Below are 15,030 nucleotides of genomic sequence, written 5' to 3' on the forward strand. Positions count from 1 at the left end.
TGAAGTTGACTCCTTAATTGTCAACAACTCAGCAAATCAAATAGCCTGTGATAGCAAAGCTGTGGTTATAGGCAGCAAAGACACCAGGTCTGGCCTTGAGGCTGAAAAGGGGATGATTCTTGTTCCATAGGCTTACATCATGTAAACTTTGGGTAGAACGTGATTCTAGGGGAGCAGAACCAGTCGAGCTGTAATTTGTAGACAAAACAGTACAGAACACTTATTTTCCAGCGCTCTGCAAATTGGATTGGAAAATGCCGTGCTGTTCTGGTAATGAGAAATAGCAGCACAGATCATTTGGTTGTGCTGAACAGTGAACTGTGTGCATTACTACAAATAGATTTCTAACCCTTTAATACAAAATCCTGAAATTACCTGTCTACTGTTGCCTTCATTGCTTTCTCCACCAACCGACTCAGAAGCTTGCTTTTCCTGGAGTGAGACACCCAGGAAAGAGAAACTGGGATTTTGTCCCACTAGGGATCTTTTCCCAGGGCAGTCAAATTGTTCCTCGTGTTGTGAGCAGATGGACAGACGCCTGGGAGCTTGCAAGAATCCCCTGCAGGTAGCCAGTCCAAGCAGAGCATAGGACAGGGGCCCTTTTCTGCAATTCCTGCTGTTGCCTTTGTGCACCTAGGGGATGGCAATACTTATTTTGCCTTCAGCAGCAATTGATGTACAAGGGACCTAGAACAATGCATCACCTCATCTGTTGTTGTGTTGTCTCGCACACCCTGCTCTGAGTCACCTTGCACTGAGCAGAGGAGTTTTGAATATGCTAAACAGGTGATTATAAGGAATAATTCCTCCCCCCCCCCCTTTTTTTTTTTTTTACACCAACAACAGCATTTACTGATTTTCCACTTTTTTTTTTTTTTTTTTTAAGTCATGGCTTTGATATCTTATTGTGAAAAATATTTTGAAATGATAATCGATTCAACACAAATTGGGTGTAAAAGGCAAGGTGAGCTCCACGTTATGGTAGACATATAAGTGCTTGCTGTACAGAATGAAGCTATTTGCAATGTCTGTGGTGCAATTGCCATTATGTATTTAGAAAAAAATGTGGTTTTGGAGGTGCATAGTGCCAGATTCTGTGCTAAGACCCTGTAGCACAGCTGGAAGACTGAGACCAAATCTGAAGTGATCTATAGTGAGTCCTTCTGTTTTATAAGCCCAAATCACACAGAGAACAATTTTTCATGCATTGTTTCTGCTGTAAGACAAAGCTGCAAAATTATACGAGTATGTAGAAGGGGAAGGGAGGGGGGTTCCTGTAGTCCTCACAGCTGTCCCGTGTCCTGTTTTATTGTCAGCGCCTGACAGTTGGATTTATAATGGAGTGCCTGGACAACCTCATTCCACGTTCAACAGGTGGAAGCACCCTTCCCCAAATTCCTCCATGGCTCTTGGGAGCCGCGTCAGTCAAGGAAAGGGGGGGAGGCAGGCAGGGGGGATCCATTCGTTCTCTCAGTTGCAATAGCCAGCTGCCCCTTTCTAATTTTAGAAGGGGTGTGCAAGAGTAATATGGAGTGGAAAACTTTCCAAACCTCTCTCTTAAAGCTGCAATAGCCAAGTTAGTGTAAGATGAGATTGTGGCTCCTTAGCCTTAACTTACTATCTGTCTCCATCCGCCACTTCCAGTGCTTGGGGAGTGCTTGCTGCATTATCTCCATTGCTTCGCAGCTTAACGAGCAGTTCATCAAACTGGATCGGGACCGGAGTATTCAGTTCTACCTTTTCTCTCAGCTGTGGCTGTTTGCAGGTAAACAGTGTCATTATTTCTAATCTTAAAGAATTTCCTAAGAGTACTGTGTTCACTGTAAGAATTTCTTTCTCCTTTTTTTTTTTTTTTTTTTTTTTTGTGTGTGTCAGGTCTGCCTGTCAGAGCTTTTTGCACACTGGTAAGGAATCTTTAGTAATGCAAGGTTTTATGATTAAGTTGCACTGATACAGGGAACCGAAGCTGCGTAGAAGCAAAAACAGAGTAGTCAAACATTGCCTTTTAATTTGGACTGACTGAGAAATGATTTTTGTGTTTGAGAAAATCCTAATGTGATTCCTTGTTTGCCTGAAAATGAAAAGGAGCTTGAAACTAGATTAACTGCTTCCAAGCAGAAAAGAGAAGCTATGTTTAAAAGCATAATTAAAAAGCCAATGCATTACAAAAGTGCTGAATAATTTAAAAAGGCTGCCAAGCCTGCAATATTTAGCACTGAATTTAAGTAAACACTAGGTGATGATGGGGAATGCAATAATTTAATTTGCCCTTGTCTGTGATTAGAGCTCCCATATGCTGTAGTAATACTGCCTTCATTGACTGAAATTATTGTTATTATTATAACTAACAGTTGTCTCCTGCATTTGGGAGGCGCGGGTTTGTTCTTTGAGAACTCAGGGGGAACGAGGCACCACTTACCACTTTTTCCTACTGGAGCCGTGTGTATCTTTCAGTGTTCCCGTATTTTTTTCCCTCACCTGGCAAAAACAAAAACAATTTTCAAAGGTTTAACCACTGACATCTCAAGCTTGCCTCATTTCAAAGAAGGTATGCTTACTCTGGGAAACATGCTCTGTAATTAGTTTGTGTATGTAAAGGAGCCAAATTAAGGTTAAATGGGTATCCTGTAATTGTGACATGATTAAGTTTTGAGTTGCTTAAGCTTTGTAGCTGTAAAGCTCTCTGTGTTTAGGGTGTTTTCAAATCTTGTTCCCATACTGGCATAATTTATATGCAAAATGTTCACCATTTGCAAGAGGAGGGGCTATGTAAAAATCATTTAATCCTTTTCAGTTTAAGGGAGGGGGGAAAAAAAAAAGCTGGAGTAATTTTAGTTATCCTTTAGGGGTTGGGGTAGATAACTCTCCGCCCCCGTGCTCCCCCAAGAAATTTGGCACCTGTAATCAAACAACCCTACTAATGATTGAAAACCAGAGTCTGGTGGAGTTGTAGACAAGCCCTGAAGGAGACATTCCCAAAATAACTGTAGGAATAATTTATTTTTCTCCTATTCTAATGACTTTCCTTCTTCAGTGGAAATTATTTTGTTACAGTAGGATAACATCTTAGACCTATTTTTGAAATGTGGGTGGTTTTAATGCACTTTTTTGGGGGAATATATGTAGCAGCAGGTAGCATGCTAACAAACTCTTCCTGGTGTGTAATAATAACTATTAAAAGTGAAATTAGGTCTGTGGCACTTAGTCACCTCTGTGAAGTTTGGCAAACGTTTTGTTAATATTTAAACTCAAATTTGGAAACCGGGAGTAATCAGAGCTGCTTTAATTTTATTTAAAAAAAAAAAGTTGCTGTTTTTATAACGATGATTTGGCTGTGAATACAAACGCCTGAAAGATGGGGTTCTAGTTTCGACGGGAGTTATTTGGCGAACGCGGCAGCACAGAAGCACTGCGAAGTGCTCTCCTCACACCAAAACCCGGGCGCCCGGCCCTGCCGCTGCTCCCGTTGCCACAAGGCTCCTACGGGGGCCGAGGCACCGACACCGGGGAAAAAAAGCGGCGAGAAGCCGGGAGGGGGACGCGGGACGACGGCGTCCCTGAGGCGGGGACCCGGGCCCTGGCTGAGGTAGGCCTGGCGGAGCGGGCCGGGCAGGCCGCGCCACACACAAGATGGCGGCGAGGGCGGGAGGGAGGCGAGCGGAGCGGCGCGGCGCCGCCATCTTGGTGAGGTCGCCGGGCGGCCGGTTCTCGCGAGATTTGCCCGGCAACTCCCGCTCTCGCCGCCGCCGCCGCCGCTCCGTGTGAGGCGCGGGCCGGTAATGGCGGCGGGCCGGCGGCGCTGAGGCAGCGCGCAACGCAACGGCGGGCAGCGGAGCCGAGCTCGGGGCGCCGCCCGCCCCCGCCGCCCTTCCCTCCGCCCCCGCGGCATGCCCCGCGACCTGCCCCCGGGGCGGCGGGCGTCGAGCCGCCGCTGCCGCCGCCGCCGTCGTCGTCGCCAGGTGAGGAGGCGCCGGGAGCGGCCCCAGGCCTCGCCGCGGCCCCGCCGGGGACCGGCTGAGGTGGAGCCGGGGCGGGGCCGGCGGCGGGGGCCGGGCCGGGCTGGCGGGGGCTCTGCGGGCCGGGCCGGGCCGGGCCGGGCTGGGCTGGGCTGGGCTGGGGGCCCTGCCGGCTGTCACCGCGCTCGGCCGCCGCTGGGTCTGTCCGCTTGATTTCTGCCTCGGTTTTTTTTTGGGGGGTCCCTCGGTGCCTTTCCCTTCGCTGGGAGAACCGCCCGGAGCCGCTCGGTGCTCCGAGCAGGGCTCGCCGCCTGCCCCAGCCGCTCGCCGGGCCCGCAGCCGGTGCCCCCGGTGCCGCCGGGCCCGTGGCAGCGCCAAGGCTGCGGGAGGGAGGACAGCGCCGGCTCTGCCCGGACCTCCCCAGCGCCTTCTGCCTTTACTCGGGCCGTTCCTTAGCATCAAGAGTCCTAGACGAGCGTGACTGCGGCTTTATTTTTTATTATTATTTTTATTGTTTTTTATTTTTCCCCCATGGATGGGGTTGGACGCGATGCCTCCTGTTGATGCAGCCGCCGGGAGCGGTTGGTCGCTGCCCGCCTTCGGATGGAAGCTGTATCTCAGCAACCAGGCGTCTCCTGGCACGCTGCGTGCCCGCTCGCCGAGGTTTCCGAGCGGAACAGGTGAACTCCCCGGCGTCTGGGGGCTGGAATTTGACAGCTCGACCAGGCAGCGCTGTGCTTTGGTCTTCTGAGACTCCTTCGTGGGGCTGTGGAGCATACAGGCTCGAGGGCTGGCTCGAGAGCCCGCTGCCACCAAAAGGGTGGCCCAAACCCGCGTGGAGCTGCAGCCGGTGGGGCGCTCGGTGGGTGGCTGGTGAGCTCAGCGTGCTGTCAGCCCGGCCAGGCTCGGTTATACAAACTGCTCGCTGTTCCGCGTAGTTCTGATTGCTACAACAGTTTCATTAGGTAATGCTTCGGCTAATTAAATAAAACAGAGGGTGTGGCCACGCTAACACTGTAAACTGTTGAAGGCTTCAGTTTCTGCGAGTGACGCTGCCTTAAACAAAGGTATGCTGCATCCACTAAGTGGAGCAACTTAATTTCGATAGTATGACACATTTCTGCACCGGGCCAGGGTACTGTGGAAACTTTACTGCTGATTGGATTAGATCTTGCGGTGCGCTCCCTAGGCTAGGTGTGGTGGGAACTGGAAGAAACATGGTTTATAAATTATAAATCATTTTGTCTGCACGTATTTGTTTTATGAAGCTATTGCATAGCTCAGTTTTGTCGCTGCAACTCAGGGAAGGCTTTACCAATATAAACAGCCCTAATGTGGGAAGTGTCTTTCAAGTCTTGGAATAACTTTGTCAGTGATGTGTGCCACTGTGATAGAATTATCCTTTGTGAACTAAAGAATGGATAAGAGCCCAATCTTGAAACTGCAGCATCTTCTTCTCTAAAGAGTCAACTTCTAGCAACTCAGGTATAAAGTACGCTTAGCATTTTCTCACGCCTCTCTGCTGGACTACCTGCTGGTTTCTGCCGGGACAGGTTTGTTGTATCAGACACCTGAAGGTAAAGCCACTGACGTGATTAGTCTGCCTGACTTTGGGTGCTCAGCTGAGCCTGTAGTCCAGTTGACATCTTTGAAGTAAGGCACTCTTGGTACCAGTTGAAGTGTTGGTGCACAGAGATCTCTGTTTTATAGTACCGTGTCCATGGCAGTTAAGCAAAGCTGCGCAGTGTCAGGTGTGTGAGCGTAACGTTTTGCTGCTGCTTCTCTTTCCCCACTTGAAGCTGTGCTGGCATCGACCCTTCAGCAATCTGCTTCAGTCTGCTAAACTGGTGGAAAACTAACCCAACGACCAAAAAAAAAAAAGAATAATTTTCTGCTGGGTTAGTGAGTTGAACTGGCTCATCATGCAGTCAGACAAGCATTGCATCTATCGCAGAGAAGCAGCAAGATCACCAGGGAGGAATGTATGGATTCCTTCACTGTTGTCAAGTTGCTAAATTTGCTCAGTGTTACCTTAGGAAGTAAAGGAGTAGAAGGAGTAAAATGGCTTTTTTTTTTTTTTTTTTTTTTTTAAATCAGTACAGCATTGTTTAAAATGTGCTGCAGATGTACTGAGGCTAATACAATTTGTGCTGTATAAACCAGTTTACGCTGTGTTAATGAGAAGAAATTGAGTGGTATAACTATGATAACAGAAGTTGAGAGCAGAGAGAGAACTTCCCTGGTACAGTTACTATATTAGGCTGGATCAGAATGTCTCAACGTAATATTTATCTGTAGACTTAAGTGCGTGGAAGATCTGTGTATCATTGTTCTAATGATGTAACAGACTTTAATGAACTACTCTGTCGAGGATAAAATTACTTGTAAGCTTACGTCTGAAACCTTTGTCAATATACTGCAGAAAGAATAGAGCAAATAAATTAACTGATCAGTTCTAGGAGTCAATTGAAACTTACCGAATGCTGACAGATTCTGGCTGTGTTTTAGCTTTGTAAGAACAGGCTCACTGAGGACAAGATTTCACGCAGTGTGATCCATGGCAAAAAGGTGCCCAAGTTTAAAACAAAAACCCAGACCTTTTTCTCTGATATTTCCTGCTTACGTTAATGTGATGTGTTAGGTTTGCTGGTAGGAAAATACAGCAGATGGAACTGTCATACCAGAACAGAAAAATCTGAATTTAGTGTTCAGGCTCTTACAGCATTTCATGGGATGGAACATTAATTATTTAAATAGGAGAGAATATATATATATATATATATATATATATATATATATATATATATATATTCTAGCAAGTTCAAGAAAAAGTCAGCTCAGCTCAGCCCTAGTGCCAGTCGGCAGTGTGCTGGTGGCTACTCTTCAGCTTGTGTGTAGCTGGTGGTTTTTTTTTTTTTTGTTTTTGTTTTTTTGTTTACTTTGAATTTGCTGTTTGTTTTCTTCGATGTTGTTTTTGTTTTTTTTTTCACCTCTGAAATGTTGCTGTTGAGACATTGTGCTTCTGAACGCAGTTTCAGAGCAAAGACTTGAGAAAGCAACTTTCCCTGAAGTTTTCATGCACTTCAGTGATGCGCTGGAGAACACAGTGATCGACCTGCAGATGAGGTTGCTGCTCTGCTCACGTGTCCTTGGTATTGTTGAAGATTGCAAGTTGTATCGTACACTCTCAAAATTGGCAGGTCTGGTTGTTGTACTCAGCCAAAGGAGTTGCCCATAAAGTCTAAGACTGTCTTGATGTGGTGTTCCTTGTGGGATGAAGGGTGCAGGACGCTGGCCCTTCGAAGGCAGGGCTTGGTGAAGAAGTTGAGCTTACTCTGCTGAATGGATTTATTCTGGGCTGCAAGGGGTGAGATCTTCCAACGTGCAGTTTGCAGTCACTAGAGATGCAATGAGTGAACTTGTTTTATGAAGGCCAAGGCAACAAATGCCGGAGTGTTTTATCGTTCCTGAAAGTAGGATGTGTTGCTTCTTCCCTTCTCTGTCATAAACGCAGAGATCTTCCTAGTCAAAGGCAATACAGAACTCCTGAATGGATAGGCAAAGCCTTGTGTGCATCTCCGTACTAAATGGTGCATTGTCTGTGCCTTTGTACTCGGATTTCTTCACAAACAATGAATCAAGTTACGCTAGCTGTCACAACACTCGTTTCAATGGATTTCCTCAGAGCACCTCCTAGCATGTGATGCAGCAGAGTAAGACGTACAGTGCGTTTTACTTTTGGTTAAACTACTCATCCATTTTTTACTTCCAGCCGCTGCTTTTACATCGCCTGTGATGAAGCAGGGATGCTTTTGCAAGGTGCCATATCTTCTCCCAGCAGAAGTGTGTTGTAAATATCCATCCTCAGCTTCTACTTGGACCAAATTGTTCAGTAAAGTTTCATTTATAGAGGAATCTTCGGTGTAGTTGGGATGCAAATTTAGTATCTGGCTTATGTCAGTGGTTTGGTCTTAGAGCTCATGCAACATGTTCCTATTTTTCAGCCGTATTTTCTGGTGTTTGATGGATGTGGGACTGTTGATATCATTTATCTTAATGGTTAGAGGTAGCGATGTGCTTTGACATTTTTGCTGCTTTTCTATCTGCAAATGTGTGTTGCATCTTGGCTGCGCTCTTTTTTACAACTGCTTTAATATCCCTAAAAGTTTTTTAAATGTTTAAATGTTTTTCTAGCTTAAAAACAGATCAAATGTCATATATACAGAGCTTTTAAAATCTTCTGGGGTGTTGCTTTTAATCAGTATTTTCCAAAGCCATAAGAAGCAGAATGTGAGAGATCTTTTGGTGCATTTACTGTTTGCACTGCAAGACAAAATACTGAGTGTTTTATAAAATTTTACTTGAAATGTTTAGCAGCTAACATTTGCAGGCTCCATGGGCAGTGTTGGTTATTGTCAGTGTTGTCTTGCATCGACTTCAAGTAATCGTTATCTTTGTATGTGCCCTCACGGGGTGCAGTGCAGTCTGGACCAATAAAATATTCCCGAGTTGAGTAATAGCAGCAGCAGGGCAGATTAAATACCAGGCAGAACCACCTGAACAGCCACCCTGGGTGGTTTGAACCCACTGACTGTGTATTGTGGCACAAGTGAAAAATCCCGAGAAGAAAAATCCCCAACTTTTGGACTGAAGTCATTTGGGAGGAGCGAAGCAGAAGTTGCAGGCTCAGAGGTGATATGGTGGGGAAGTGCTGAGATGAAGTTTGTGAAGCGCTGGCCAGTTGGAGTTGGACTTGGGCATTGAATTATTAATGTCCTTTTAGAGCCACAGCCCCTGAAATGTGTTTCATTCGAAGTCTTACGTAATAAATGAGCACTGAGAGAAGGCAGGGGGAGGACCGACTGGTTGTGCAGAGCAGGCTGTAATTTGTTGTTATTATTTATTACACAAATTTTATTTGTAGATTGTTGCACTGGAACTTGTCCCCAGCCCGGAGGAAGGTCAGTAGATCACACACATCAAACTGCCTTGAGAGTGAGAGTTTTCTCAACATATATTGAGGCTTTTTTTTTTTTTAATGTTAATTTGATACGAGAATAACAAAGTCTTAGAACAATGTGTTATGGCTATTTTGAGCTCCTGTTTATTTGGGGTAATGCAATATGGTAAAAGCTCAGATTCCAGAAAAATGAGTAGGTAAAGGTATTTGTATTGCAGACTCCAGCATGTCACTAGAAACTGTTTTCTGTGGTATTGAAGGAGATGTGGAAAGTGTTTCTGGCATCTTTAAATAGCAATCCCCCCCTTCCAGCAACGCAGCGTGCGCGGGGTCTGACCGCGCGTGTCCACCTGTGCCCGTCTGTTACTACCAGCAATCCACAGCTGGCTGGGCTTCCAGAGGGGCTTCGGGATTCCCAAGTCAGCTTTCCATTCTTTGTAACGGAAAACCTAAAATACTTTGCAAAACGTCCCTAAGGCCTTTGTGTCTGCGTGCGTTTTCTCCGTGGCCGTGTTGCGGGCGCTGTGCGAGGCTCGGGTGCGCTAGGATGCTCTGGAGCTGGCTGCGTGGCCTCCCCATGTGTGCTTGAGCTCCAGTGGTGTCTCCACAGCGAGGAGGAGGTGGTGGCAGTGCCACCAGCCCCGCTCCCGCTCCTCGAGGTATGGATAACTGCAACTTCAAGCCTTAGCCTTGGGTGATGGGTGCAGGTTATGCTGTGCACACTGGTACAGGACTGGGGGATCAATCATGTTCCCCAAGGCTTCCTTTCCTCTCGTTCTGCTTGCCTGAGGATGGAGCTTGTGGTGCAACACAGCTAAAACAGCAAAAAAGAACCAAAAAGCTACTTCTAGTCCTTGCCATATTTACAGTCAACTTTGCTTTACCACAGAACCCCATTGACTTTCTGCCTGAGCAAGGCATGAGGAAAGGCAGGCGGCTCTTCTGTTGGCACCACGGCTTTGTGGTGGCTTAACCTGCGTCGAGTGCTGGCCTCGTGTATTCCCAGGCTGTAACAAAACCCCTTTTAACAGGGTTAAACGTTTAAGAACATCCCTCAGAAGTGAATATTAATAATTTGTTTCCTTCCCTGCCCTTAGCAAAGCTTCGTCTTTTCCTTTTGTGTTTCCTTTTTCGATTCGTTTTCATTTGGCGTCCCTTGTGTTGTAATAAGACACAGAGTCCTGAGCAGCAGTGTTCCCTCTGCACACCGTGCTTTTTTTTGGCATTTTGCATAACCACTAAGTGTGAACCAAAACAGTGAGCAGCCTCCTGGTCACAGCCTCTGCCTTCTCTGAATCCGTATGATTCAGTTTCCTCTCCTGTTTCCTTATTTCGGTGTCATGACTTCTGAATTTCCTCTTTCTTTTGCTTGAGGTTGTGCTACCAAGAAAAAAAATAATCTTCCTGAGGATATGTGAAAAACTGCACAATGAGACCACTGTGCCGGTTCCTTTTCTTCCTTTTTGCTGCTCTCTGCTGGTTCTTCACAAGTTTGTTCCGTTTCTCTGTCGTACCTGTCTTTTTCTCCATTCTCCTTCTCGTTTTGTTTTTTACATCCTGCTTTCCTGTCACTTTTCCTAGTCCTGGTTTTATCTCTTGACATTTATTGTGAACCTTTGCTAAGCATATTCTATTCTCGCATCGCTCTTTCATTTCACAAATGCTGCTCTCTTACTATATTGACTTTTTATTTTGTTATCTGCTGTTCAATGCCATCCTTGGTATGTGTAGTAAATACAATGCTCTTTTTTTTTTTTTTTTTTTTTATTTGGCTGTGTACTTCTCTTCATTTCTGTTTCCTCCTTTCTGGTGTCATCTCAAGCCTCGCTGTTCACTCGACCAGGCTGGGCAAAGCAGCGTGCAATTAACCTGGGCAGGCAGGCAGCATCGACCAGGGAGCAGTCAGATAGCCAGGAGACCAGGTTTGCTGAATCTGCGATCTCCTACCTTTGGTTGCAAACTCTTAAGATCCTCACGGCCTTATCCAGCCTGCAGATAACCTTTGGCTTCCACAAGTTCTTTGGAATTTCAGTTGTTGAGCTGCTTTTTGTCCAACCCCCAACCTCCTTCTTTTAAGTTATGTGTTAGATGATGATGGATCATTCAGTTTAGAAAAAAAATATTTATATTTCTGAAGCAGACATTTCAGAATGCAATTTTTACAATGTGTTTATTCTTAAAGTTGCTCATGGGACGTTTTTTGTGTTGGTGTATGATGTGTTTTCCAAAATAGTTTAAACTTCCCAGTATTATTCTACGGTCAATATTAATGTCAGAGCATTTCAGTGTTTAACTGGTCCAGTACCCAGCATGTAAATCCTATAAATAGATTGGCAACTGTATCTTGATTTACTTTTTTTCTCCCCTGCCCCCTGGCTGTACTCTTGGTAGCATTGAAGTGCCTGCTGGCTGGCTTAACTTCTGGCAGGGGCAGGGCATTGACTTAGATGAGTACTTGTTTAGAAAGAAGTTATTAATCTTCAGCAATTCAAATGGTGAAAATCGACATCGTTTGTAGGTAGATCTTGAAAAGTTAATAAATTCTCAGCTGCAAAGGAGGGGAGAGGGACATCTAAAGACCAAACCTTTACAGCTATGAATTACGTTGCGTACGAGAACTACTGCAGCGTTGGCTTCCTGAAACTGTAGACAGCTCCGGAGTTCTCAGTTCGATGTTGTGTTGTTTTTTGTTTTTTTTTCTTTCCTCTCCCCCCCAAACAACAGCAACCTGAGTTAAGCAAAGCAGCTCAGTGGAGCTCAGCAGGCTGCGCTGAAACCAGCGAGGGTCCGACCATAAACCTGGGGCTGGCACTGCAGGGATTTGTTAGGAAAATACAGCAGGGCGCTGTGTGATCGCTCCCTGGCTTTTTCAGTTAGCAGCTGAGGAGCCTTTTGTAGGGCAGCACAATGCTCTGAACTGAGGCACTGCAGCAGTGCTGCTGAGCAGCAGCACAGAGCTGGGAGTGAGCAGTAGCACTGAGGTGTTCACAAGGTGGGTTTGCTGCTCCAACCTGACCTGTGCTCTGCTTAGCACAGGCAAAGGGCTGGCAGCCTTTGCTTGAGTGTCAGGCTGAAAGACAAGATGAATGATTTCACACATCTTTATAAAGCTGGCACTTTCCTTGAAGAGTTTAGGAATACATAGAGTATATTACAATACTGCATTCACAGGACATAATAAAATAGGCTATATAGGGTCGTGTGTTTATAATAATGAGAACAATTCTAGTCCCAGATAAGTCCTCTTAAATATATTGGCAAGTCAAAGGATAAGAATAAATCCCAAATCTTTACTTGAGGAGTGATAATGAAATCCCTTAAGAAATGGTTGCTTGTCCAGAAGTTCTCTTAGGCTAAATGTACTTATCAGGTGGGTTTTGTCACATTTCTCTTTGGCCGGAAACTGATAATGGGATGATACGACATGTGCAGCAGCTCTCAGACTTGGTTCTATATGGAAAATGCCTGCACTTTTATTAATGTTCGCTTTCCACTTCTCTAGCACAACACTTCTTTGTTCCAGTGGTGGAGAAGATAACTAAGATGATTTCCAGGGCTAGGCAGTAGCATGCTTTGCAGTGTAAGTAATGTGAGGCTCCAGCTGTGGGTGTGCGTGAACGAGCTCAGCAGCACCTGTCCTAAAAGCAGAATCTGCCATCTGCAACGAAAACAATAAGAAATAACTATTTCATTAAATTACCTGCCTTTCTTTTTGCTGGTTGTAGTGTCCTGCTGTGGGGTTCTGTTCTGTCTTCAACAGGGACAAGTGACACACTTGTCTGGCATTGGCAGAACTGAGTATTCTCCTCAAACCTTTATAGGTTCAAGCTGTACTGCCTCTGTTTCCCCTTCAAGTGCAGTATTTCAGCATGGTCATCTTCTGTTGGCTTTACAGGAATACTTACTGCTGTGGTCTGAATTGGATGACCTCTGAGTTTCTTTTTTTATCAAGTTCACTCTTATTTGCAACAAATAAAGAAAACAAAAGCGAAGCCCTCTTTATCTAGAGAATTACATGGTTTCTGAACAACTGCAGGCTGTAAATGGATTTGTAGCTTGCTGTTGAATTTCTGATTTTGTTCATGATGCGGGTTTGAAATTGTATAAGGTGAATATTCATCCTAGTGATCAAGATCATACACAGTTTAGCATATGACCTTTGGTTTTTATGTGAATATTTCTTATTTTTTTTAGAGACATTGACATGATGTGGACCAACAAGTCAAATGAGGTGCCTCTACAAAGTCCAAGGCATAACCAAGCCAAGGATTCTACCAGAGGTACAGATTTTTATTTTACTTTATTCTAAAAGATGTCTCATTGTGACTGCTTTGAAATGTTGTGGAATTTTTATAGACAGCATTTTTCTGTCTCAGTGTGGAAGCTAAGGCCATGTGTTACACGGCTTCCTTTCTGCAGAGGTAGCAGTTTTGTGCTCTGATCTGCAGAGTATTTGCTGATCTGCAGTAGGAGTTGCCAGCCTGTGGTACAGTTGCCAAGATAGCACAGAGACACTTTTTTTTTTTTTTTTTTTGGACTGTTGTAGAGGGGGAGCAGTGCAGGAACATAAATTGGGATGTGTAGTCTCTCGAAAGAAGTGCCTGAGGTGCAGCCACTCCCGATTCTCTTGCTCAGTTCCAAAGTGGTAAAGAGCTAAAGGCTGTTGAAAAGCAGCAGTACATCACCACTAAGATGACTGCCAGTGCTTATGTCGCCCAGAGTTGGAGGAATCCAGTTAGCTTTTTAGTGTCCTGATTAGCCTGTGATTTAGGGAGGCAGTGAGCATACTGCAATCCGTAAGAGGAAGAAGGTTCTTGTCTGGGAGAGCAGCTGAGTCACATGTTAAGTCTGTGGTTCAAGATCAAGCATATGATTGCCACTCTGACAAAACTGAATGCCAGAAATTATTTTAAAAGTAGAAACAGCTGAATAGTTTATCTGTGAGAGGACATTATTGTTGATTGTCTCTTGAGATAGCTTCAGTTTCTTTTCAAATTCCATACACTGTGAGACTGAGGTGTTCTGTAGACATGAAGCGCTGTCTTTCAAGGACAAAGCAAAGTCTTTTCTGTGCTACTTCCCTGTCCCTCCTATTCCTTGGTGTTGCTGCATCTTACCTGAAATGAAACTAGCAGGGTTTTTTTTTTGTTGTTGTTTTGTTTTTGTTTTTTACTGCAAGGAGACTCTTATTTCTTATTTTTTAACTTTCTAATACTACTATCCTCCATGGCTCCTATCCACATTAAGGTTTTGCACATTGTGTTTGTAAACCATTAATTATTTTTCCTTAAAAGAAAGAATGGAACTGAAGACATAAATATTTTTAGAGGAAAGTACTACTGTATCCTACTGACCTCAGTTGTGCGTAGAGCTCATGCTATCTGTTAAGGTTGAGAGTTGATTAGTGCCTCCTGTTTGCTCTTCACAAGCATTACATCTCTTTTGTTTGTAGGGTGTGGAGTTCAAAAGGGTTACTATTCAAAATTCACGTGTTCGAAGTTTTTTAAGTAGTCTTTCAGGGACCATGTATTCGTGCTCAGTTTACTGGAGAAGAAAGGGGAGAGAAATAACAAAAACCAAAACAACAACAAAAAATTAGCTAAACTATAGCGTAATAGGAAAACGTAAGATACTTGTGTTGGGGTAGATAACTCTTTTTACGTTATCTTTTAAACATCTTCTATAATGAATGGTAGATTTGGTTCCAAGCGTAATAATGCATTCAACCTAACCTGCTGAACTCATTAAATTTCACATTAAATACTTTATTGCTCTGTTAAGATGAATCGTGACTGATAACAGCCTCTCACTGAGGATATTGACAGGCTGGAATTGAGTCATTCAAAGAACTTGATTAGTGAGCCAAGGAAAATTGTTTTGAAGTGACATTTTCTTTCATTATTTTCCATTTACTAATAAGAGATGTATTTATTTGTTTCTGCTCTCCAAGATCCAACTGCAGCATGGGCTACTTTTTCTCAGACTAAGGCTGCTGTAAGTACTTACTCTTTTTCTTACCTCTTTTCAAATCAGCTTTTGCAATAGCATTAACTAAATATTATTTAACTCATCTAACAGCAGATCACTGAGTAGAAAATTAAGGACGTGGTTGGA

The 15,030-nt window shown here is 44.4% G+C and overlaps 1 protein-coding gene across 4 annotated transcripts in view; it reads left to right on the forward strand.

The window, feature by feature from the left end:
* The first annotated feature begins 3,761 nt into the window (after window positions 1-3,761).
* CEP350 (centrosomal protein 350) overlaps window positions 3,762-15,030 on the forward strand; it is a 69,630-nt gene continuing 58,361 nt past the window's right edge. For all 4 annotated transcript variants that reach the window (XM_084290765.1, XM_084290767.1, XM_084290766.1 and 1 more), the window contains exons 1-3: window positions 3,762-3,959; window positions 13,111-13,196; window positions 14,867-14,910. In XM_084290765.1, coding sequence (XP_084146891.1) covers window positions 13,121-13,196; window positions 14,867-14,910 — 120 coding nt within the window. In that variant the 5' untranslated portion in view covers window positions 3,762-3,959; window positions 13,111-13,120. The remainder of the gene's footprint in view (window positions 3,960-13,110; window positions 13,197-14,866; window positions 14,911-15,030) is intronic.

This window comes from Netta rufina (assembly GCF_964035555.1).
Source record: "Netta rufina genome assembly, chromosome: 8".
In the NCBI taxonomy this organism is placed as follows: domain Eukaryota; kingdom Metazoa; phylum Chordata; class Aves; order Anseriformes; family Anatidae; genus Netta; species Netta rufina.